At 37.0% G+C, this 26,672-nt stretch overlaps 2 protein-coding genes across 2 annotated transcripts in view; one reads left to right on the top strand and one right to left on the bottom strand.

The window, feature by feature from the left end:
• Window positions 1-6,763, top strand: part of kalrnb (kalirin RhoGEF kinase b) — a 112,948-nt gene extending 106,185 nt beyond the window's left edge. Inside the window, exon 49 of the transcript XR_009438153.1 lies at window positions 6,652-6,763. The gene's annotated coding sequence lies outside the window, so the exon portion shown is untranslated. The remainder of the gene's footprint in view (window positions 1-6,651) is intronic.
• On the bottom strand, window positions 969-26,672 carry LOC132161493 (sterol 26-hydroxylase, mitochondrial-like). The gene is made up of 9 exons (XM_059571585.1): window positions 26,263-26,672; window positions 24,162-24,352; window positions 12,439-12,638; window positions 12,127-12,324; window positions 9,926-10,089; window positions 9,289-9,455; window positions 7,241-7,322; window positions 6,917-7,123; window positions 969-2,119 (listed from the first exon to the last, which is right to left on the bottom strand). Exons 1-9 carry the CDS (start codon window positions 26,500-26,502, stop codon window positions 2,003-2,005), a joined length of 1,566 nt encoding a protein of 521 aa, XP_059427568.1. The 5' UTR covers window positions 26,503-26,672; the 3' UTR covers window positions 969-2,002.

Genomic DNA, 26,672 nt, shown 5'->3' with positions numbered 1-26,672 from the left:
TTACTGGACAGATTGCAGTTCTGTCACTCTGTAGTAGGCCTATACAAAACCACCACAAGAGGGCAGGATTTCTCGGTTCACATACCTGAAAACTATAAATAAAATCTGAGTTGGCTTTATTGGTTTTGATAGGATTTCAAGAGTCAGACAATTTGAACAAAAGCCATTTATTTCAGTATTTAAAAAGCATATGGAACGACAGAAAAAGCTTCATAAAAATGGGTATTAATTAAAAATGCATAAATTGCTGTTATTTGCTATACGTGTGTGAATATACTGGATAAAATAGGATTATTATGCTTATTAAAAATAAAATAACAAGGTTTTTTTTTTTTAAGATACCTCCAACACCTTTATATATGCTAACTCCCAGTTCTTCACTGAGCAGTGGCTTTATAGCTTTTTATTTCCCCCTTGTTCATTTTGTCACGGTGTAAATAATAAAGACATATGCCTAATTAATGAAGTACCTTAACTTGAGTAGTCAGAGCAAAATTTCCTGTACTTCACTAGAAATATTTCATTTAGAACAAGTTTACACCCATAAACTGGAAAGTATTACAGGTAGATATTACGTGACATGAATCACACGGCTGATTCTGTTGCTCAATCAGCTCATCCAAGCAGCTTCAAAAGCAGACATGTCTGACAAAATCTTAAGCAACAGAGAATCATGCACTTAACTATTTAGCTGTAGTAAATGTCCTTGTTGTAATATTATTGAACTGCAGCTGAAACACTGAAATGACTCTTTACTGATACCAAAACAGCTCCACTGTTACGTTAGTATATGGATAGAATACTATTATAGTTATTATTTTAAATGATCTGTTTTCATTTTATTAACTAAGTGTATTGTCATTCAGTTTATATCAGTACATCAAAGTACGCAAAAATTAAATGTGAATTGTGAAATAATGTGAAATAGCTGAAATGCAATAAGCTCTTCATAGATGCAAGTCAAGATGTGAGTGGTTTGGCAACAGGTTTATTGATATAAACTATAATTTCTAGTTCATTCTGTTTCTAGGTAAACTTTCTAGTTAATCCGTTGCTTTCACTCTGGCTCAGAACAAATGTCAAGGGAAGAGTCTTTTGATTAAAGTTTGAACAAATGCAATAACATCAAAATTAAATATATATTAAAAACAACAAAGTTTTTATTTTTAAAAACATTCTTTCTGCTTGATAAGAAACTTGATGGGCATAGCAAATAGCAGGTCATGTATCTGTAGTATCTGCAGAGTCACTGAACCCAACACATGAACAGAAGGTCTTTGTTTCTTCTGTCCCTTTCCTGCTTTCCCTTCACAGTGTTAATAAAAACAACAGTGATTTTGTAAGAGACTCTGTACACGTCTCTCTGTTGGATAGTTTGACTGTTTGCAAATGCTTCTTTAATAACGCAGGTGAATTGAACACCCCAGCTGTACATATCTCTTATAATATTTAGGCTCAGTTGTGATTTTATTTCTTCTTTTTTTCACTTTTAACTTTTAACCTTAATTACCACTGTCAGCATTTTAAAAAAAAACCTTTAAGGCAAACTTTAAACTTTAAAGGTGCTGTAATGTAGGATTGACACTGAGTGTTTGAACTAGGTATTGCAGTCCAAATTCGAAATATTGGAGAGTTTTTTTTTCACTGGGCCCCAACTCCTCAGACGTGACGCACACAGGTTGCCAGATTGACGACACCAACAGGAAGAGCGCATTTGACAATCAATGAAATGAAATGCGCTGTTTTCTGCCAAATGGCAACCCAGGGTGCCAAAATACAATTGGGTAAACTGGCAGTGGGCGGGATTCACAAACCAAAACAGAGACTGTAGCATTGTTTTTCAGATAAACAAGTATGTTCATTTAGCATGTTTCTTATATATATGCAAGCATATTATGGTAATTTTATGCTAAAAACTTACTTCATACTTCACCTTTAAGGCAAAATTATTTGAATTAAAAGTACTGATTTTGGTTAACAGATTGATTGGAGCTGGTTGGGATCAAGCCCGAGGGATAAACTGCAGGTCAATAGGTTTGGAGGGAATGAGCAGGGTTCTGGTTTTGGGATGTACCGATGGGGCTCCCTCCACTGTTTTGACCTCATAATGTTGCATCAGCTGTGGATTGAAAGGGCAAAGTGTTAAATTTATGAAAGCATGAGAGAGATAACGATAGTGAGGTAAACTGAAGTTTAAACATTAACTTCAGATTAGATAAAGAACTTTGGATGCACATGGCTAAATCTATTTCTCAGCTTTTGGTTTGATTTTGAGCCATTCATTTAGGAGTGAAGTAAATGGTTCTTTATGAATGGTTCATTGAATTATTAGGCTTGTTTGACTTGAAGCGGGTCATCACCATCAGACCGATCAGTGTGTAACATCAGGTTCAGCGGTTCTTTTACGCTCGACGTATTGACGTCATTGGCGATGACGTAATGGCGTCACATCTATCAAACATTCAAATATAAAGTCAGTAATCATAACTTTAGTCTGTTAAAAACCTCATTATCATGAAAACTTTACAATTAAGTTTTGCTACAACACACCCAAATACAGTAACAGCAATAATGTGCATACGAGGATAAGATATAAAGTAAATAAATTAGGTGTCATCAGCGCAGAAACCATGATCCACTTACTATACATAATCCATTGCGATGTATTTGTTATTAAATGAACTTACGTTTCGCCAGATTGCCCTTCATTCAAGCCCTCGGTTTACCCGCGCTCATAACATTAGCACAAGAATCAGTTCAGAATCAATCACCAAAAGAATAAGTTCGGTTCAGACGCTCTGTGAGTCAGTGTGAGTCACGCTGAATCACGCATGCGCAGTATCATCAGCTCCTCGGTTCTTGAATCGGACGCGTCCGAAAGAAACATAGACAGTAAAAGAAATGGACACAGCGACCCCATTGGATTCAACGGAGACAAGTGAAGTCAATTAGAAGCACGCACTTCCTGGGGGTCGGGCATACTGTGCAGACTCAAACTGAGCTTGATGACGTATATGTCACGTGAGCAACCTGAAAGTCTTCTAATCGCTGTGCCAAGAGAAATCTGAATTACCCACCGAATCTTGCAGAGAAGGCGAGTGTGAACAGGAACAAATTTTGGTAAGTATTCTGATTAATTATCTCACTTGACTTCATGTATCCACGTCCACCCGATAGCCTCATAGATAGTAAAAGATTGTCTGCGAGCTTCTCCTCCTGTCCATACGGTAATTTCTCTACTGTGCGACAGAGAGTCGCTGGTTATGACGCAACCGTTAGCCTATTTTTTACAAAAACTGCTTCTACAGGACCATAACGTAAGATACAAGGTAATGGAGCCTTTTATACATTTTCGTGTTTCTTTAGAAATAATTAATGGACAAATGGAGTCTTTAAACGCCTCAGATGTAAAGTTATTCGCTGTCAAAGTGACGTCAAAATGAATGGGAGTCAATGGTATGCTAACAGCAGGTGGGGGTCCGCTAGCCAATGGCGGCGCCCAGGGGTGCTTCAAAAAAAATATGAAAACCTGTCCCCCTAGAAAGAAACGGTTTTCAGTTCAGTGTACTGATGATCCGAAACCCGATGCAACCGGTTCTTGACTCGAGAACGAGAATCGCTCTAACCGGCACGTGCTGCAGTTCAGTATAATCAGCTGCTCTACTCGTGTTCATGTTCTGTTTACTACAAACTCAATTTGTGAATGTCATCACTATACATACAGTACAAATATTTCATAAATCATCCCTTATTCCTATTAAATAGAGTCTTTAGAGTCTTAATTATTGTCCAACTTCCCTGAAAACGCCTTTTTGCCTATACATTACCTACAATATACAGATTAGAAACATTCATTTAAAAAAAAAAAAAAAAGGCAAAATAAAATATAGTTATTTTATCACACTTTCCGATGTTTAACAGAATACTTAAACAATTACACGCATGCACAGTATCATCAGTTCATCAGTTCTCAAATCGGACACGTCCGACAGAAACGATTCTCTGTTCAGTGTACTGGTGATCCGAAAACCGATGCAACCGGTTCTTGACTCGAGAACGAGAACTGCTCCAGCAGTGGCCGTGTTCGTTCGTCATCTGGCTCGGCTCGGTGTTCTGCCTTGCAAAATTGAACAAAACAGACAACATTGTGTCTAAAATAACACAATATTAACTTCTTAATGAACTGTTGTATAAGAGGAGTATCGCATTTGCACTCATGTGATATTGCAGTTAGCCTACTTCTCGTATTATTTCTTAACTATATGATGTAAATATGAGACACAATCTCAAATGGTCATTTTGCCCCATATCTTGAATTTTAGAGACATTCTCTAGGCTCCATCAAGCAGTAAGTTGTTGCCCTGCATCATATCAGTTGACTGTATGAAATGGCAGATGATCCACATACTGTAGGTCTGGGTCTGTGTCAAATGCATTAATAATTTTAACGCATTATTTTTCTCCATAATTAATTGATCTAATTAACGCGTTAAATTACCAGCCCTAATATGAACCTTTAAATTATGTTTCTACTCCAATTAATTTTTAAAACATGAACATTTAAATGGAGGATGTTCTTAAAATGTTTTGACGACAGATCGACTGAAGGTAAATGTCACATTACATAAAATTGTTTACAAGTTGTTTTATTGGCCGCTGTTGAAACAATGATTGAATGATTACATAAGATATCATACATTTCAGTTCAGAGTTGTACTGCACTTTCAACACACCTTCTGATGTTCATTTAAGTTTATTTCGTGCTTTAACTGGTACTAAAGTGGAAATATATATATATACAGTCTTGGCCAAAAGTTTTGAGAATTACATAAATATTAGTTTTCAAAAAGTTTGCTGCTAAACTGCTTTTAGATCTTTGTTTCAGTTGTTTCTGTGATGTACTGAAATATAATTACAAGCACTTCATACGTTTCAAATGCTTTTATCGACAATTACATGACATTTATGCAAAGAGTCAGTATTTGCAGTGTTGGCCCTTCTTTTTCAGGACCTCTGCAATTCGACTGGGCATGCTCTCAATCAACTTCTGGGCCAAATCCTGACTGATAGCAACCCATTCTTTCATAATCACTTCTTGGAGTTTGTCAGAATTAGTGGGTTTTTGTTTGTCCACCCGCCTCTTGAGGATCGACCACAAGTTCTCAATGGGATTAAGATCTGGGGAGTTTCCAGGCCATGGACCCACAATTTCAACATTCTGGTCCCCGAGCCACTTAGTTATCACTTTTGCCTCATGGCACGGTGCTCCATCGCGCTGGAAAATGCATTGTTCTTCACCAAACTGTTGTTGGATTGTTGGAAGAAGTTGCTGTTGGAGGGTGTTTTGGTACCATTCTTTATTCATGGCTGTGTTTTTGGGCAGAATTGTGAGCGAGCCCACTCCCTTGGATGAGAAGCAACCCCACACATGAATGGTGTCAGGATGCTTTACTGTTGGCATGACACAGGACTGATGGTAGCGCTCACCTTTTCTTCTCTGGACAAGCCTTTTTCCAGATGCCCCAAACAATCGGAAAGGGGCTTCATCGGAGAATATGACTTTGCCCCAGTCCTCAGCAGTCCATTCACTATACTTTCTGCAGAAGATCAATCTGTCCCTGATGTTTTTTTTGGAGAGAAGTGGCTTCTATGCTGCCCTTCTTGACACCAGGCCATCTTCCAAAAGTCTTCGCCTCACTGTGCGTGCAGATGCGCTCACACCTGCCTGCTGCCATTCCTGAGCAAGCTCTGCACTGGTGGCACTCCGATCCCGCAGCTGAATCCTCTTTAGAAGACGATCCTGGCGCTTGCTGGACTTTCTTGGACTCCCTGAAGCCTTCTTTACAAGAATTGAACCTCTTTCCTTGAAGTTCTTGATGATCCTATAAATTGTTGATTTAGGTGCAATCTTAGTAGCCACAATATCCTTGCCTGTGAAGCCATTTTTATGCAACGCAATGATGGCTGCACGCGTTTGCAGGTCACCATGGTTAACAATGGAAGAATAATGATTTCAAGCATCACCCTCCTTTTAACATGTCAAGTCTGCCATTCTAACCCCATCAGCCTGACATAATGATCTCCAGCCTTGTGCTCGTCAACATTCTCACCTGAGTTAACAAGACGATTACTGAAATGATCTCAGCAGGTCTTTTAATGACAGCAATGAAATGCAGTGGAAAGGTTTTTTTGGGATTAAGTTAATTTTCATGGCAAAGAAGGACTATGCAATTCATCTGATCACTCTTCATAACATTCTGGAGTATATGCAAATTGCTATTATAAAAACTTAAGCAGCAACTTTTCCAGTTTCCAATATTTATGTAATTCTCAAAACTTTTGGCCACGACTGTATATATATATATATATATATATATATATATATATATATATATATATATATATACACACACAAAATTTGAAAGCTTAGACTTTTGGAAGAATATTTATCAGACTTTGGATGTAAATTTTAAAATTCAGGGATCACAATGACGACTGATTGAAAACAGCTAATCAGTATTGTCAACCAGGGGAAAAGATAAAAAAAAAAATTTCTTTGGTTTTGTTTTTGGTTTATCATAATATTTATTTAAATACATTATACTGGAAATAATAATAAAAAAAATTGTGTTGTATAGAGAGGAAACGGAGGTGAATTTGTCAGTGATTTACGTGTGGATGTGTATGGATGTTAATGTCATCCTTTCTCATCAACATGCTCCATTACGTGCAACGGACAGTTTTCCCTGTCTATGCCAAGTCATTTGCACAATTTTGTATATTTTCTTTTACTGAAATGCTATTTTCGGAGAGGTTTTTGTGGTTTTGTGAAGTGTCTTATTTTTACAGCTATTAGGTGTGGCACAATTATTATTTTTATTTATTATTGCAGATATTGTGAAAGCGTCATACTTACTCTACTTAGGGCAAAGTACATCTCCAGCTCTGCGACCCTCTTCCCCACGCAGGCCCGAACACCAACCCCAAATGGGATAGAACTGTAGGGGTGATGCTGAGAGCGAGACGGGCTGTCTCTCAACCAGCGCTCTGGAACAAAACGCTCCGGTTCAGGGAAATTACTCTCGTCGTGACTAACAGCGTAGTGACAGAGATGGAACTGCGTCTGTGAAAAGAGAAAGAGAGAAGAAAACACGTGAAGGCTGGAGTTAGGCCAGGTTTAATTACTGTATTAGATGTTTCAATAGAAGACTTTGAGCTGTGCGCGTGTCTGTGTGGTTACCTTTTTAGGGAACCAATAATTATCCACAATTACTTCCGAATCCACAGTCAGGCGTCCATTACCAGAGACAACAGGATAAAGCCTATTGAATAACGAGCAGCATATTGTGAGAAAATACATTTTAATCTAAGGTGCTGTCAAAGGTACCAAAGTACTACACTTTGCACTACACTTTCACACAATGCAGTTAGGGCTGGGATAAACGATTATTTTTTCGATGCATCGATTAATCTAACGATTAATTTTTCCAGGCCGATTCGATTTCGAATATCTCCTCATTAATTGGCTACTAACAATTTATACATGTTGATTTACATATCTGAATGAAAAAAACATGAATTCCTTAACATTGCAATATATGTTTATTGCTCTTAAAATTACAAAATAAAAGACTGACTAAGAATGCATTATGTTGCACTTGTATAGAGATAGCATTCAATAAAACCTTGAAGCCTTGAAAACACACAGCTTACTGAACACATAGGGCCTAGCTTACTGAAAAAAAGTTCTTCTTTCAGATGAAAATAACAACAACTTGATGTCTAGCATTCAATAAAAAAGGTCACCCAAAATACTTGTTTAGAGCAATTGAAAGAATACAGTAACCAATGTAAACTTGAGGGCTTTAAGCTAATACAGAGAGTGCTTTTCCAAAAAAAAATTAACAGTGGGAGCCAGCAGCCTGTCATGGAGAAAAAAAAAATCTCAGAATGCTCCACGTGAAACTTTGGCGTTCCCCCCCTTTTTCTATCGTGTCTAATGATTTTGGTTAATATGCACGAGGGAGAGAGAGAGAGAGAGAGAGAGAGAGAGAGCAAGACAGCGCTCCTGTAGTTTGAAGACTGTGAGTGCACGAGCGCGCGTGAAATTTGGGTGTTTCGCCCTTTTTCTATCGTGTTTAATGATTTTGATTATGCACGAGGGAGAGAGAGAGAGCAAGAAGCGCTCGTGTTGTTTGAAGACTGTGAGTGCGCGTGCAGCCGGGGCTCTCTCTCGTACGCGCCCTGTCAGGCGCAGCAATCGTTCTATTCTACATCCGATCAAATAAGGCTTTGACAGCCGCCAAAAAAAAGATCAATGCAGAAAAACCCCTGGATTGGTTATGTAACGTTGGACAGAATGTTGATCCGGCCATCGCGTATATTCAGCGCACATAAGGTAAACGTTTTGCAAACGTCTTTTAGAGAAATAAAAACAGGTTGACCAATCGATGCGCATATTTTGCGTCGACGTCATTGATGACCTCGACGCGTTGTCCCAGCCCTAAATGCAGTGAATCGTTTTTATAAATCGCATTTTTAAATTTGTGCTTAAACTAAGGATTAAGATGTAATCTGTCACAAATTGTACTGTATCCTAAAGTATTTGACAGCATCTTTTTTAAAGGGTCATTACATCATAACCAAGCATTTATTTTCAACAAGAAACATGAACAGTTTTAGTGGCACATTTTAATCAGCCGATAAGGTTTTCTGTTTATCTTCTGTGTCGGAAATGGGACTTTGTTTCATAAGACATTTATTAAAAAAGGCTTAGGCCTAGTCCCAGACTAAAATGCAAGTCTGAGCTGTTTCAAGTGAAAGAAACTTGCAGCGATTGATCTTGAAATATTTCAGCACCCTTGTTTTGTCTCTAGATGTTTTTTCTAAGGCATATTTACAAAAATTACTTTAAAAATCCTTTTTGAACTATGGCCTAGTCCTGGTTTAAGCTAAGCCCTGTCTGTGAAACTGGGCCTAAGACTGTTACAATACTAAACTTGTCATTTCAGCTACAAACTAAAACAAATCTAAAACAGAAGTTCACTGCAAATTCATTGTTTCTCCAAAAGAAATCTGCATGTTTAAATCACTGTAAAGGACATTTCTGATGATGTGAGTTGTTTGTTTAAATAAGTACAGAGCAAAGGTTGTTTTGTCGCAGTATAAAATGAGTGAGATCTGGCCACTCCTGCATAATGTGACCTCTTTCACCCCTTTTTAAGATAGAATAGCACTGTTTTCCCTGCACTCAGTGTTTGGGGGTGGACAAGGACGGATTGCTCTCACCTGAGCGTTTCTTTGATGACAGCCTTCATGTAGGGCATCCTTGTCAGGTGTTCTGCACTCGGAGGCTCTTTATTCGGACACACAGATGCGATCTCATTATAGAGGCGGTTCTGTACTTCTGCATCTCGTGCAAGGTGGTACAAGGTCCATGATAATGTGTTAGATGTCTTTCAAGAACAAAGAAAATAGGTTTATCAAATAATGCATTTATAGATCTCAGCTGATGTCATCAGACACCTTACATTCAAGTTTATTATTATCTTATTTCTGTAATAATTACTCTCTTTAAAAGTATGCTATAGTGTATTCTTTTTTCACAAGAAAAGTAACAGTTTGGGATGCAGTAATATTAACTTTCTGGTATCATTAATAAATAGTTTTTTTTTTTTTTAATTGTTTACAATTTGTGCCTCCATGTTTCTCTCGTGTTCCGCCCTTTCACAGGAACTTAACCTTCTCTCTTGTTTTCTGCAGGTAATTTCAGAAAACACCCAGTTGTCACAACAACTGAATCAGTGGTAGAGGATATTGTTTTTTGGAAGATGATTAATTTCTCACTCTTACAGATAACAAATCACATTGCTTAATTGGTTTCCTCTTCAACTGGTTCCAGATGAAAGTAAACACGCATTCTCACCGTATCCACACCTCCCAACAGAAGTTCAGTCAGGCTGATGTACATCTCTCCTAAACTGAGTTTACTGCTGGACAGCAAGTAGGTGAGATACATGCCCTCCACCTCCTCCCCACGCTCAATCTGATCATGTATCTCCTTCACCTTCTTATCAACCAGACGCCGGGCTGGACAAAAGTACAACAGAGAAAGAGAGAAAGGACAATCAGTTATGCTATTGTTTCACAACCACTGATAGATAGACTCTACACCAGGGATAGGCAACTCCGGTCCTGGAGGGCCACTATCCTGCAGAGTCTAGCTCCAACCCTAATTAAACACACCTGAAAAAGGAAATCAGTGTTTTCGGGATTACTAGATAGATACAGGCAGGTGAGTTTTTATGAGGGCTGAAGCTAAACTCTGCAGGATAGTGGCCCTCCAGGTTACAGTTGCCTATCCCTGCTCTACACTCCACACTCTAATCAGTTAATTAACTCAAAACACCTGCAAAGCCTTTAAATGATCTCTCAGTCTAGTTCTGTAGGCTACACAATCATGGGTAAGACTGCTGACTTGACAGTTGTCCAAAAGACGACCATTAACACCTTGCACAAGGAGGGCAAGACACAAAAGGTCATTGCAAAAGAGGCAAGCTGTTCACAGAGCTCTGTGTCCAAGCACATTAATAGAGAGGCGAAGGGAAGGGAAATATGTGGTAGAAAAAAGTGTACAAGCAATAGGGATAACCGCACCCTGGAGAGGATTGTGAAACACAACCCATTAAAAAATGTGGGGGAGATTCACAAAGAGTGGACTGCAGCTTGAGTCAGTGCTTCAAGAACCACTACACAGATGTTTGCACAGATGTATGGGTTTCAGCTGTCGCATTTGTTGTGTCAAGCCACTCTTGAAAAACAGACAGCATCAGAAGCGTCTCGCCTGGACTAAAGACAAAAAGGACTGGACTGCTGCTGAAAGGTCCAAGGTTATGTTCTCTTGATGAAAGTAAATTTTGCATTTCCTTTGGATATCAGGGTCCCAGAGTCTGGAGAAAGAGAGGAGATGCACACAATCCACGTTGCTTGCGGTCCAGTGTAAAGTTTCCACAGTCAGTGTTGGTTTGGGGTGCCATGTCATCTGCTGGTGTTGGTCCACTGTGTTTTCTGAGGTCCAAGGTCAACACAGCCTTATACCAGGAAGTTTTAGAGCACTTCATGCTTCCTGCTGCTGACCAACTTTATGGAGATGCAGATTTCATTTTCCAACAGGACTTGGCCCCAGCACACAGTGCCAAAGCTTCCAGTACCTGGTTTAAGGACCATGGTATCCCTGTTCTTAATTGGCCAGCAAACTCGCCTGACCTTAACCTCAAAGAAAATCTATGGGGTATATAAAAGTTCCACATTTAAATGGAATTAGTGAAATAAAACAACTTTTTGATGATATTCTAATTATATGACCAGCACCTGTACATACATATATATATATATATATATATATATATATATATATATATATATATATATATATATATATATATATAGTACAGACCAAACGTTTGGACACACCTTCTCATTCAAAGAGTTTTCTTTATTTTCATGACTATGAAAATAGTAGAATCACACTGAAGGCATCAAGGGCTATTTGACCAAGAAGGAGAGTGATGGGGTGCTGCGCCAGATGACCTGGCCTCCACAGTCACCGGACCTGAACCCAATCAAGATGGTTTAGGGGTGAGCTGGACCGCAGACAGAAGGCAAAAGGGCCAACAAGTGCTAAGCATCTCTCGGGGAACTCCTTCAAGGCTGTTGGAAGACCATTTCAGGTGACTACCTCTTGAAGCTCATCAAGAGAATGCCAAGAGTGTGCAAAGCAGTAATCAAAGCAATAGGTGGCTACTTTGAAGAACCTAGAATATGACATATTTTCAGTTGTTTCATACTTTTTTGTTATGTATATAATTCCAAACATAATTCCACATGTGTTAATTCATAGTTTTGAGCCTTCAGTGTGAATCTACAATTTTCATAGTCATGAAAATAAAGAAAACTCTTTGAATGAGAAGGTGTGTCCAAACTTTTGGTCTGTACTGTATATATATATATATATATATATATATATATATATATATATATATATATATATATATATATATATATATATATATATATACATAATGATATATCATGAGTCCCTAATGCAGACATTAAACTTTAGCATACCTACGTCATACAAGTCATCCCATGCCTGGACAAACCGTTTCCAGAATGGGAAGATGTTACGGGTCCAGCGAGGGAAAAAAAGAACCGTCTCTGACAGTGCCAACATGTCACTAACGGCAGATATGAATTGTAGGGTGTCTGTCGGAATTTCCTCCTGTAAACAGCCTAAGCGAGTTTCAAACAGGATTGATGAGATTCCTGAAAAGCAGGAAAGAAAAACCACAGTCAAAAAAAATATTCTAGACTTCACAAGAGTATAACATTACTGCAGAGAGCTGCAGGATATTGTTACCACCCTGTATCCATACAAACCCTCAAAGCCAAATTTGTAGAGCTCAGAGGCGAGGTCCTTGACAGTGACCTGGTCTGGACTGCGCAGACGCAGGAGTTCCACACGCTGTAGGAGATCAGACACAACCTCTTGAATGATTGGCGCATATGCTTTTACTTCCTTCAGTTTAAGCATCTTAGGGTTCAGAGCACTGCGGATGCGATACCACTCAGGGCCTGTGCTGAAAAACGAAAAAAATGTCTAAATTGGTGATTTTATCAAATATTGGCATTAAATATATTACCATCTACAGCTGGGGTCAGTAACATTTAAAAAAAAAAGTTTTCCAAATGAAGTATCTTACTCTCACCAAGGCTGTTTTTATTTTATCAACAATAGTTAAAACAGGCCTATAGTAAAAAATATTATTACAATTTAAAATAACCTTTTTCTATTTTAATGTATTTAAAAAGTTAGATTTTATGGCAAAGTAGAATTTTATAAGGCAGGCTCTAAGATGGTTTAGATCCTACCTGTCCGATCGCTACCATTTTGTTTATTTAAATGGGGAGTCATCTCATTTATCACAAGTAAAATATGGAGTGCCACAAGGATCCGTCCTAGGTCCCCTTCTATTTTCAATATACATGTTGCCCCTTGGTAATAGTATTAGAAAATACAGGATTAGTTTCCACTGTTATGCTGATGATACTCTGATATATCTCAACGAGACCAGATGAAACGTCTAAATTATCTAAGCTAACATACTCACTTAAAAAAGTTGGGTTAAAAACGACCCAACAGCTAACCCAATGGTGGGTTGATATAGCACCGACCTATTGTTGGGTTATTTTAACCCAATAAATTAGGTAACTAGTTTTACCCAATAAATTGGGTTACAAAGAACTAATCTGTTGGGTTATTTGGCCAAAATGATGCTTTAACCAACCTAGTAATAATATTATTATTACTATTATTGCCATGTAAATAAATAACTCACAACTTAAGTAATATTAACAATGCTTTATTTACATTCAATTAGACATTACATTCAAAAGTTATTGTTGCAATTGTTTTAATGTATCTCCTAATGAAATTGTTTCAATAAAAGTCTCATAAGGCGACAGTGTGTTGAGGGAACACCTCAGGCACAGAATATTAATGCTCAAATGAATTTATTTACAATTTTGTTTTAAGTTCTAAGAAGCATGGAATACAAAAACACAAATAAACAAAAAAAACAAACCAAAGCAAAAGCCTGTCCAGCTTATCCAATTATAAACTGCCTAAGTAGGCGACAGTGAGTTGATGGAACTCCCCCTGGCACAAAATATATTGTGTGTTGTAGAAACTGCCAAACAGCTGCAGCAGGCTTTGGATACTCAATGTCTAAAACATAAAATAATTTAAAGCATGTATCCACAGCTTGTAAAAGGCTGTCTTGCTCAAGTGCCATTCCTCCCACAACGACGAAGGCTTGTGAGCAGTTGAATTTATCCCCAAGCTGTAGGACATGAGGGAATTGCCTCCGTTGCTCCTCCTCCTACAAATACTGAATGATGTTTGTTCCCACCTTTAAACATAATTTTTAATTGTAAATATGCACACATGGATCAAATATTACCCAAAATGTGTTGTCATAAATGATGTACCTACAGGCTGTAAATCAACAAATGCTTGTTTTGCCTCCTGGTAAGAGGGCCAAACCATCTTGCAGCCCATTTTGTATGGCAATGGAGGAAGAATAGCTGGCAGGGTTTTTAAAGCAACATCTCCAAGAGTGTCTTTACATAAAACAGAAAGAACAATGGATTAATCTTTAAACAAGTGCATTATATTATAGACAAAATATTATAAATTGATATGAAAGTACAATGTTGTGCATTTTCTCACCAGAAGAAATGTTAGTCTGAACAGGAAGAAGATCCAAGGCTCTCTTCTCGGTCTTGCAATATGAAAGGATTCGTTGAGATGCATGTCCCCAAATTTCAAAAAGTTTATCTTTGGCATGTGGGTATAAAATACCAAAGTCCTGAGCAATCTAAAAATTAATAAAGAAAAAGATAAGTTAAAATCACACCAACATCTCATATGGTGCAGTAACAATGAAAGTATGGACATTTGTTTTTCAATATCAAAAAATTAAGCTAAGTGAATCAAATCAAGTGGGATTCATTTTTTTTTAGGGCAGGACACAGTGATTTTTTTTACAATGTCCAAGCAAATAAATGAATTGTTTAGGTTAGTATTAATTGTTTATTAAAACTAATGCGAATTTCATTTTCTTATTATAGATTTAACATTTCTTTACCATTCCGGGGGTGTCCAGAAGTCTTGGAAACTCTTGCGTGATCTCTATTAAAGATTTAGACCCGTTCTCTCTTATCCACTGTGCCCTGTAGATAGCTGTTCCTCTCATAAATTCCTCAACTTGACTCACTGGTTGTTTATTCTTTTTCAGCCACTCTGTCATTTTGTTATTGTGTACCTCACTGACTTGTGAATCTGCATGAATCAAACAGCATCAGAGTGATTAAAGGAGAACTCCGGTCAATTTTAACATTGAGCTCAATTTTTTTTGTCAATTTGGAGTGCTGTCAATACAGAGAACAACGACAAAAATCGGTGTTGCTTACACCGTGTTATCCTCTTTTTAAAATTTTCACCCTGTTGACTTCAGTGGGGCAATATTTAAACCTGCTTTTAGCCTCTTAACATCCTTGATGTGTCATTACAAGTGCACAGGTCATGTGAGTGATTCCTTCAGAGTGAACACGGTGAATCTGACTGCAGATGTGAAAGATATGGATAAAAATGATGTTATTTAAGCCAGCGCAAATACCTGTATTTACATCCTGTTTTCGGTTGAAGTCAATAGTAGTCGATTGTCGAGTTCACGCGCATAGGTTTAGTTACCTAGGATCACGCGCGTGAACTTGCCAATCAACTACTTTGGCTTTGGCTAAGAGGCTAAAAGCAGGTTTAAAACTTGCCCTATTGAAGTCAGCAGGGTGCAAATTTTAAAAAGATGATAACACGGTGTAGGCAACACTGAATTTTGTCGTTGTTCTCTGTACTGACAGCACTCCAAATTTACAAAAAGAGTTCTCCTTTAATATCTCAACAACCTAAAGCAATGTTTGAAGAATGTTAACAGGCCGATGTAACAGTTACTACTAAAATTTCCAAATTAGGAGAATTATTTAGATAGTTTCACATTAAACTGCTTTGATCATAGCACAATTTGGATTTAAGGAATAAAAAAGGAATAAGTAAGAAAGTAGAAAGAAGAACGTCAATAAGGTTTCAGCACCTTTGGTTACATTTTTCTTTTACCTGGCAATAAAGTAATCCTCTCAGTCACAGTAGCTCGGCGCTCATCTGTGGTTTTTGACCTCTGTCTAGATGTTGCACTGTGCCTGTTAAGGCGTTTCCTGATATTACGGAGTCGTTCCTCCAAAAACCCTGAGGCCGGATGGCGGTATCGCCCTGGTGTATACCATACCTCCTAAAACATCAACACAAATGTGAAATGGATAGTTTTTCCCAAAAATATCTTAAAAATGTCTTGAGTTTTTAAAATAGTATAATTCTGTGTAAAGGTGAGTGTAGTTCTGATAAACTTGGGATCAGCATACTCACATATCCACTGCCCTCTGAATCTCTAAGGCATGGAAATTGTGTGACCAGGGTCAGAGCTAACTTTTTTTTTTTCGGTCTGGTGATGGACTTAAAGGGATAGTCCACCAAATAATGAAATGGTTTCAGGTCCCATTGATTAACCTCATATTCTCATATACACTTTACCCTATTGGTGTTTGGGTTCCATTAAAGTCCACATATTTATAAAGCAATTGTATAAAAAAATAATATACTTTTAATATGATATATCATTTTTATTATTCACTTATCAATACATTTATGCTGTGTTTTAGGTGATATGTTATATTTTTTGTTAACCCATTTACAGCAAAGTTACTCAACTATTAACAGATTGCATATTATGAAATGTTACATTTTTATGAAAAAAATACTGTAATGGTGATCTTAATTAAATGTAGGTTGTGTCTGAAAATTGATCTAGGTGTTAGAGGCCGAATTTTGTTGTCTGCTGGTTAGAAAAAACCTGGGGAAATTACAGTGTGTGTGTGTGTGTGTCAAATAATTCCCAACAGAATTATTATTTGAGGTGTTGTAAAATTTTATGTTTTTGCAATAACACCACAAATTTTGCACAAATATATTTATTTTAATGAACCAAATGTAGAAAAAAATATATATAATATATAATAATAAAAAAATATATAAAAAATGTGTATATAAAACCAACACCAATAAGCAGAAATGAAAGTTGTACATGCATGTGTGTGCACCTGCATTTGTGTTTGTGTGGGTGTTAAGTCTCACCCCTTTATATGCATTTGTGGCTGTTCTATACAAATGCACTCTTGCAGTCACACCTGTGTGTTTGTGTGTATGAGCAAGCATGTTTGTTCCAAAATGCATTTGTGACTCAAGGCTTTCCTTTCTGTGTGAAAATGTTCTGATTTATTCTGGATTTATTGATTTGAAAAAAAAAAAAAAATAATATAAAAAAAAAACCTCTTGGGAATTGTGTTCCAAATAAGAAAGAAGTTAGTATAGGGACATGGTGAGAAAATTATGACAAATTCAAAAAAAAAATTGTGGACTATTCCTTTAAAGAGAGGTGTCATTTGAATAATTAATTATCCTTTGTTACTAGTAAGTTCTGATTTTCATGAAGTCAAATTAAAAAGGTTTCATTATATTAGTGATGACATTTTTTAATTGTCATTTTTTTAAAGGTAAGCAACTGAGACAGGGTTTCCTTTTTCAGACTTGCTACATTATCTCTCACCTGCAAATCTGTCGATTAATGTTCCAAGGTTCCACTTCTGAAGTGTCAAATGTCTCTTACATATGAATCCATAGCATCCTGTGTAAAAAATGTTTAGTTAATATAAAGTGAATAACAAAAATAAAGCCTATTCTCACTAACCTACTATAAATTAACTGTAAAATTGTAGAGCTGTAATTTTAAAGTGTTAGCTTCTGCAATGGCCATGTATTGTGGTAAATTACCTCCATTTAAAATGTCATTTTACTGCTATGTGTCATTTAAAAAGTAATACATGTTATTATAAAGGTATATGGTTATAAAGGTAAATGTTATTATAAAGGAATAAAGTCTCAACCAACCGTCATTTTATTTAATGGGCATGTGGCGATCTGAAAATTGTTATGTAACTTAACTGGCTATTGTAATACCTTACTATCTTATTGAGTCATAGTTATCTTTTATAACTTTTAATCTTTATAGAGATTTCTAGATAAAATATCTAGATAAAATGTTTAATTAGGGTGACCATATTTCGGGGAGCAGCCAGGGGGAATGCATTAAAACACTACTTGACTAATGTATTTGCAACCATGCAAATATGCAACTATGTTATTAAAGTTTAATATATTAATTACATTCTTTCCATTCAACTTTTGGCCCGCAACAATAGAACAATAACAAACAAATAATAAAATGGTTTAGCTTTCACATGGGAATTTTCTCTGTAAATCGTTTGTGAATTTACATTTGGGCTCTTTTGTAACGCTGTTCTGGAGCCATGTGCCACTGTTGACAAGCCGTGGTGCAGTTTGAACAATGTTTCTGTTACGGTTACATGACCCAAAATCTGCAAAAACGCATACAATGAATGGCGTCCCGGCCGGACGCATTTTTTTAGGTCCAAAAAGGACATGTCCCGGAAAAAAGAGGACTTATGGTCACCCTAGTTTAACAATTTGTAGTATTTTAAATTCACAATGTAGTTGGGATAGCCCAAGTAAACATTTGAGCAGCATTTGAGCTACAATGTGGGCCTTTATAACACAGCATAACGTTACCTTCTTCCTGTAGCTGGCTGCTAAAGTGACTGTGTGACACTGGCAGGCTTCCGCTGGGTCTTGAAGCCGAGCGCGTCGGTTAAACACTTATCTGAAAATATGAATAACTTCCCAAAAAGTGTTGGAAAGAACATGGAAAGTTAGGAAGAGTATCACAACCGAGTATCAATAAATTGGCTGGCTATTATTGACATATTGGTGTCGTTAGTCGCAGATAGCGGACAAAAAGCAGTCAACAGGGGAGATATAAACATGGAAATAATTGGCTGAACATTTAGAAAAAAGCGGCAATAATACTATGTAAGAGCTTAAAGTCACTTTATAACGAAAAAAATAACATGTATACAATATGAATACTGTGTATAGTGTAATATTAACTCACCCGTGTATCTTCTTTATCTTCGTATCAGCTGCAGCGGCGGTCAACCGTTGAAATTTAAATTTTAACCCAACTGGCTGCGTTGTTATAGAAACAACCCAATAAATGTTCCGAATAACCCAACAGAACGACCCAATATTTTTAACCCAGTTATTGGGTACACAAAATAACCCAACGTTTTTTAGAGTGTAGTGTGTTAAAAATGGATTGGATGACCAATAATTTTCTGCTATTAAATTCGTATAAGACAGAGATATTAATTATTGGACCAAAAAACAGTACACAGAATCTTGTAGATTACAATTTGCAACTAGACGGATGTGCTGTTACTTTGTCTACAGTCAAAAATCTGGGTGTTATATTAGACAGCAACTTGTCTTTTGAAAATCATATTTCCCAGGTTACAAAAACTGCATTCTTCCATCTTAGAAACATTGCACAGCTACAAAACCTTTTATCTGTTTCTGATGCAGAAAAGCTATTCATGCATTCATGACCTCTAGACTGGACTATTGTAACGCACTTCTAGGTGGTTGTCCTGCTTCTTCAATAAACAAGCTACAGGTAGTCCAAAATGCAGCAGTTAGAGTCCTTACCAGGTCAAGAAAATATGATCATATTACCCCAGAGATGGGACCAAGTCACACATCTGCAAGTCTCAAGTAAGTCTCAAGTCTTAACCTTCAAGTCTCAAGTAAGTCCCAAGTATTTTTTTCTTGGGCAAGTCAAGTCAAGTCAAGTCACAAGCTATGTCAAGTCAAGTCAAGTCAAGTCCTGTAGTAAGTCAAGTCAAGTCCAAGTCAAGTCACCTTAATATTGTTATTTTACCTGCAGAATCTGATTTTACCTGCAGAATCTGATCTTAATAAAGTTAAAAGACAAGATATAAGTAACTGTCAGTAAATTAAAATAATTTGGATTTGCATTGTAAATACTCATGTTCAGTAAAATACATCATGGAATCAAACAAAATTGTAACTTCATAAAATTATTAATTTTTCACTTCTGCCAACAGTGTTTGAAAGCTTTTACATTTTCAACATTGAGTCCATAAAACAAATAACAGCTAAACATCCAACAGACTCCTCTCTGAACACCTCTCTCTCTCTCTCTCTCAAACACAGTTTACATACAACATTAAACTTTGTTACATTTTCCTCTCTCTCTCTCTCTCTCTCTCTCTCTCTCTCTCTCTCTCTCACACACACACACACACACTCTTTCTCAAAGAATAGAATATGAATATGACGTTTTTTCAGTTGTTTCACACTTTTTTGTTATCTACAGTACAGACCGAAAGTTTGGACACACCTTCTCATTCAAAGAGTTTTCTTTATTCTCATGACTATGAAAATTGTAGATTCACACTGAAGGCATCAAAACTATGAATGAACACATGTGGAATTATATATGGAATTATATACATAACAAAAAGTGTGAAACAACTGAAAATATGTCATATTGTAGGTTCTTCAAAGTAGCCACCTTTTGCTTTGATTACTGCTTTGCACACTCTTGGCATTCTCTTGATGAGCTTCAAGAGGTAGTCACCTGAAATGGTCTTCCAACAGTCTTGAAGGAGTTCCCCCGAGAGATGCTTAGCACTTGTTGGCCCTTTTGCCTTCTGTCTGCGGTCCAGCTCACCCCTAAACCATCTCGATTGGGTTCAGGTCCGGTGACTGTGGAGGCCAGGTCATCTGGCGCAGCACCCCATCACTCTCCTTCTTAGTCAAATAGCCCTTGATGCCTTCAGTGTGACTCTACAATTTTCAAAACTCTTTGAATGAGAAGGTGTGTCCAAACTTTTGGTCTGTATATATATGTATGTATGTATGTGTGTGTGTGTGTGTGTGTGTGTGTGTGTGTGTGTGTGTGTGTGTATATATATATATATATATATATATATATATATATATATATATATTATAAACTGTAATATGCACTTCTCATGATTAGGTAATCGCGGCAGCTGTAGTCTTATTCACATTTGTTTTTTCTGATTAATTGTTTTGCTCTATGAGAAAGACAAGGTAACAAAATATTCGGGGCTTAAGCCCCCTTAGCCCAGCCCTAGCGCCGCCCCTGGAATGCGTTTTTTTTGACGGCCTGCTAGCGGATCATTAGGGGCCGTTCACATATCTCGTCTTTTGCGCGCGCAAGTTCGTTATTTCCAATGTAGGCGCGCGGTATGCACGCTCATAATGGAAGCAACGCTGTCGCGATGCGCACGCCCATCGAGTTAAAAACATGTGACAATAACTAAACATTCAGCTTCATCCTTTCCCGTAACAACGTTGAAAGCTCAGCTAAGATGAAGGAACAGCTGATCATAGCTGTATATGGATTGCCATTTTGAAATAAATTTAGTAGCAGAGCTACTGCAAGTGATTTTTTTGTGCTGCAAATCCATTTATCCTTTGCTGAAATTTCCGCGTCTCCATGGAGAGAGAGCGCGTCATGGTTGCTTAGCAACGGCAGACGCCCCAGGGGCGCAACTGCCCGAGTGCTTTGGAAAGAAGGAGAAAGCCTAGCGTTTTCCACGCATTTTTAGGCGCGAACTATTGAAGACAAAAGCGATGATCCTCGGTACCCCTCAGGCTGATGTTGATGTGATATCTAAGTGGGCGTGGTGTGCATAAGGTAGAGAGGGCACGACTGATGATAGTGTCCTGATCCAGTCATGACAACGCTATTCTTATGCGCTATTTTCAGCCTGCGCTCCAGCTGAGTAATCAACTTTATTTTTACAAATAATTTATATATTTTATATTCAAACTGAAATCATGATGTGATTAACACTCAAGTCATTCAAGTCATCGTGTCTCAAGTCAAGTCCCGAGTCTTTAACTTCAAAGTCCGAGTCAAGTCTCAAGTATTTTTATTTTTTGTCAAGTCAAGTCATAAAAATAGCGACTCGAGTCGACTCGAGTCCAAGTCACCAAGTCACAAGTCCCCATGTCTGTATTACCCCAATTTTACAGTCTCTGCACTGGCTACCTATTAAGTTCTGTATCAGTTAAAAATTATCATTACTTACCTATAAGGCCCTAAATGGTTTAGCTCCTGCGTACCTAACTAGCCTTCTACCACGCTACAACCTATCACGCTCCCTAAGGTCACAAAACGCTGGACTTTTGGTAGTTCCTAGGATAGCAAAGTCCACTAAAAGAGGTAAAGCTTTTTCACATTTGGCTCCCAAACTCTGGAATAGCCTTCCTGATAATGTTCAAGGTTCAGACACACTCTCTCTGTTTAAATCTAGATGAAAAACGCATCTCTTTCGCCAAGCATTCGAAAAATGTATCTCTAAAATTGTGACTGCAGTTGTATCTGATCAAATGCCCATTCTTATTCTTTAGCTTAGGTTAAACTAATTAATTTTACTTTGTTGGAACAGCAGCTATGCTAATGATGTCTCTATTTGTTTCTATGTTTTGCCACGTGATTTACATCCGGTGGTAACTAGGATTTACACGAGCTACAGTCTGGATCCAGAACACCTGAGAAAAGATGATGCTGACCCTCAGAGGACCCCAGATGATGCTAACCCTGAATCAACAAATATTGCTACAAGTATGACTGTATCATATAATAATTGCTGTTAATAATGTTCATTGTCTGGCTGACTATGTCTTGTATTAATTGTTCTGAAAAAATCCTTTCATATGCGCACAAACTGACAGTCACCACTTCTAAGCTACTACAAAATATTGTAGAAACGTAATTTTCTGTAAAGTTGCTTTGTAATGATTAGTATCGTAAAAACCGCTAAACAAATAAACTTGAATTTAATTGAATTGTAATTTTGTGTTTAAGAAACATTTCTTATTGTTAAAAAATTGAAAACTACGGTGACACATTGCTGCCTCACACATATTATTGTTGCACTCAATTATGTCGTAATATGTCGTTCTAATGAGGAAAACATCTCATTATTATGAGAAAAGTTGATGTCAAAATGACATGACATATCTCGTTATTACGACATAATTGAATGGAAAAAATCATGTGCGATGGAGCAATGCATCACTGTAGAAAACAGTTGTGCTACTTCATTTTATTTATTATATATATATATATTTTTTTTTTTTGGAAGTCATGATACATTCTTTTAGAATTCTTTGCTCACAAGAAAGTCCAAAAGAAGAGCATTCTGTAACATTATTAAAGTCTGTACTGTCACTTTTGATCAAATTAATGAGTCCTTGCTGAATAAAAACATGTATATGCATCGATACATCCGATCATTTGCAGTAGCTGTTTCCACCACTGCCACAACACATAACTCACTACAACAAAACACAGAATCACAGTTTTTTTGCTACTTTTGTTGCTTCTTCACTTAGCATGTAGAGAGATACAGGAATATTTTACTGAATATTTCGCTTAAATGTGCCACAAATGTCTTGTAGTAACCAAGAGGAGTGTCATCGCAGAAGAAATGGCAGAGGTTCCTCAGACAACTGTGAACACCGAGGACATCATCTTTATTATACTTCTCTGACTGGAATAGCAAGGAGCAGTCAGAGTCGATGACAAAGTAAGTTCAAGTAAATGTCTGCACTGACCATGATTATACTATATAATATAATATTTTCTGCAACAGTTGGGGGAAATCTTAACTGAAGAGACAAACTGACCAACAGGAAGTTATGGATGTAATGAATGTGTATTTTTCAAGCATTTTACTGTGGCATTCACTGTTAGTTTTCTGCACAGTGATGATTAGAGAATACGGTTTATACTAATTTACTTAAAAGTATAGTTAACCCAGAATTCTGTCATCATAAACATCATTAATATTATTATATCAAATGCCCTCATTTTTTCAAACCCCTGACTTTTGTCTTTCTGCAGAACTCAAAAGAAGATACTTTGATACTTGCTGGTAATCAAAACCGACAGTTTTTTTCTACATGTAGATGACATAAAGGGAGTAAATTATTTTCATTTTATGGTAAATTATCTTTTTAATTAGAATGATACACACTTTAATTTTCAATCATACTGGACGCAGCCACTTAATGTGCTAGAATTAAATGGGTAAATAATAATAAGTAAACAGTATTTCAAAGTAAATTGTTTTCTGTTGTTGGTGAAGTGTTATTTTGGTTTCTGATCACCAAGAAGAGGCTACACGAGGTCCTAAAGATGTTGGCCACAACAACAACAACAACAACAACAAAAAAACATGAATAGGAGTGAACTGTCATTGTATTTCTATTGTCTGTGGTTCAACTCAGCCTCACGGAGGGAAAGATTACCATGTAATAATCTTACATAAGTACTGTTTGGCACATAGAGCTATTATATTGCTTGGATGATGTGGTGCAAAGGGTCATAAAGGCTGATTTTATCATACCTTTATGGTGCTTTTGTATCTTCTTAAAGATTGAGCGCTCCAGAAAAAATAAAGTCATACAGGTTTGGCACAGCAGACTATGTGTGAAGGAGAGAGGTGCTTACTCTACATGAATGCCGTACGCCTGTCCTCTCATGTCTCTGTATTCTTTCCAGTGAGGCAGATCAGTCCGCACTGGATAACGGCCCTCCTGTCGGATCACCTGTGCAACCAGTTCAGCCGTCGCCACATTTACCACATCAAACGGCCCAAAGCGTGACCGCCAGATTGGACCATACAGGCGCTTATGCTCCACCTGCAATAAAAAGTGAAAGTCGTGACATTTGCCATGTATGGTAACCCATACTCGGAATTGGTGCTCTGCATTTAACCCATCCAAGTGCACACACACACCCGGAGTCTTTTGACAAGATACAATCAATTTATTTAATGAACAGATATAAACATAAATTAACACACACATTGAGCTTCCATGTTTACAATATGTGATGTTCTCTACGTGCATGTGTAGATTATGGTTGAATTGAAAGGACAAACCTAAATTAAATCAGTCAATCATTTAGCCTCAAACAATTGCATCTCTTCACAAGTGCTTTATTAATTTGGACTTATTTTACAAATACCTTTTTGTATAAATTTTAATTATCTGGACATTCAATGGAGGGACAAAAACCACTCAGGTTTCATTAAATCAATCTGAATGTGTGTTTTTAAGATTAACCTGTTTGGAAAGACATGAGTGTGAGTAAATTACAAAATTCTAAACTCCTTTAAAGCTGATGTATACATCATTAGCAGCAAAAACACTCCCCTGTCTTCCACTGGTTGGAGATGCAGTTGGGAAACTGCCCTGAAATAACACCATTAGTTAAACAAGAACTTCACATATCAAGTCCCTCAAAAAACAAAAGTGATGTTATGAAAGAACAGCCTCCAAGTTTTCGGATTAGCTAAATTGTGTGGGCCACATTTTTCTTCCTTTTGATGTTTACAGGGGCTGACATACAGAGATAAGTGTGATTTTTATCTGGCATTTTACCAATGGTAGCATTCCATAAACAATATATTACAGCAACTGTTCTTTGACACAATGGTGATTCAGATTCTGTCAACCTAATGCCTACAACCTTTGAAACACAGGCCATTGGACAAGGTCCAATATATAACCCACTAGAAATTTCCATAAGTATGGCAAGCTGTTTTAACCTTTATTCCCATAAACTGTCACCAATTTTATATTATTACTACTTTTTATTATTATTACTATAACTAATAATAATTCCCATTCACTTCCATCATATGACTGACAGAGTGCTGTTTGAGATAAAAAAAATCTTTCTTTGTGTTCTACTGAAGAAACAAAGTCACCAACATCTTGAATGCCCCGGGGGTAAGCAGATAAACATCAAATTTTCATTTTTGGGTGAAGTATCTCTTTTAAGGTATCTATGTTCCCTAGAGCTGTTTTAATGCAAATCATCTTCTTAGAAGCTAGGATGTAGGGTCTCTAAAGGAACCCTTTTCCAGGTGTTTCACACTTGTCTGCACACACACATACATATTTCCCACATCAAAATACCCCAATCATACCGATGAAGCATTCAGAAAGTTTAAAGAACACTGTTTAAAAAAGCAAATAATGATAAAATAAAATAACATTTCCCTCACAACTAGCAAAACAAGAAACATTTACAGAAAGTCGAAAATGACAGAAGACCATAAAAATTATAAGTAGTCTACTAGAAAGACTGTTAGAATAATTACAAATAATAATAACAAATAGCTACTAGTTAAACTGGAAAATATACAAGTCACATTTGAATTACTAACATACAGTTAGATTTAAGGAATACATATTAAAAGGGCTTTCCATACTGAATTCACATTCCAGAGATATCAGCTGTCAGTATCAGGCAGGCTTTCCAGAGTCTATGAAGCCCATTTTAATGCTTGTTGAACACCATAAGAATATTCCTTAACAAATCAGTTCCTGCACGAGTAGTTAGCAATGTCTTATATACACTTTGCCTTATATAGATATTTATATACAGGTTATTTGTATTAATATGGACATTAATATTTGATGTATTAATCTTAAAACACTCATTATTTCTGTTACGCAGCAAGTTTGAGAGTACAAACTTGCGAATTTGAAACAAAATTAAATTAAATTTTCTAAAATAATAATAATAAAAAGTGTCTTACCTGCATTGCATGACTTTTATCCGCGTATCCTTTAACGAAGAGCCAGTACGCAGTTGTGGCCAGACTGGGTCCTGGTAGATCATCTATGGTTTTGTAGTTTCCAGTGATCGATGTTGCACTGTGCAAATTTACATCGCCTGCTTGAGACTTCAGGGTTCGTGATATGAATTCATAAAATGGCGCATATTTTTTGCCAACATGAGTTGCGAGACGTTCAGCTTTTACAAGAGAAGACAACATGATGACTGGCGTCTGTCGAACTGGGGATCTGAAACTAGACGACAGTCTACGGAGATCTTTTGGTGTCAAACCCTGGGCGGATTCAGTGTCTCAAATCCTAGTGAACTGCCTACATAGACAGCATTGCCAACGATTCGAACCTAAACGCCTATGATGCGCAACAAAGCTAT

The sequence above is a fragment of the Carassius carassius genome, chromosome 17 (assembly GCF_963082965.1).
Source record: "Carassius carassius chromosome 17, fCarCar2.1, whole genome shotgun sequence".
NCBI lineage: Eukaryota > Metazoa > Chordata > Actinopteri > Cypriniformes > Cyprinidae > Carassius > Carassius carassius.
This window is presented reverse-complemented; position numbering and strand designations above follow the sequence as displayed.

Bases quoted from the DNA above. Each gene is read 5' to 3' on its own strand.
- LOC132161493 (XM_059571585.1), bottom strand. From the start codon at position 26,502: ATGTTGTCTTCTCTTGTAAAAGCTGAACGTCTCGCAACTCATGTTGGC. The intron at 24,353-26,262 runs GTAAGACACTTT...TTTTTATTGCAG, and splicing joins ATAAAAGTCATGCAATGCAG to GTGGAGCATAAGCGCCTGTA. The intron at 12,639-24,161 runs GTAAGCACCTCT...TTCGTTTTTCAG, and splicing joins GCGTACGGCATTCATGTAGA to CACAGGCCCTGAGTGGTATC.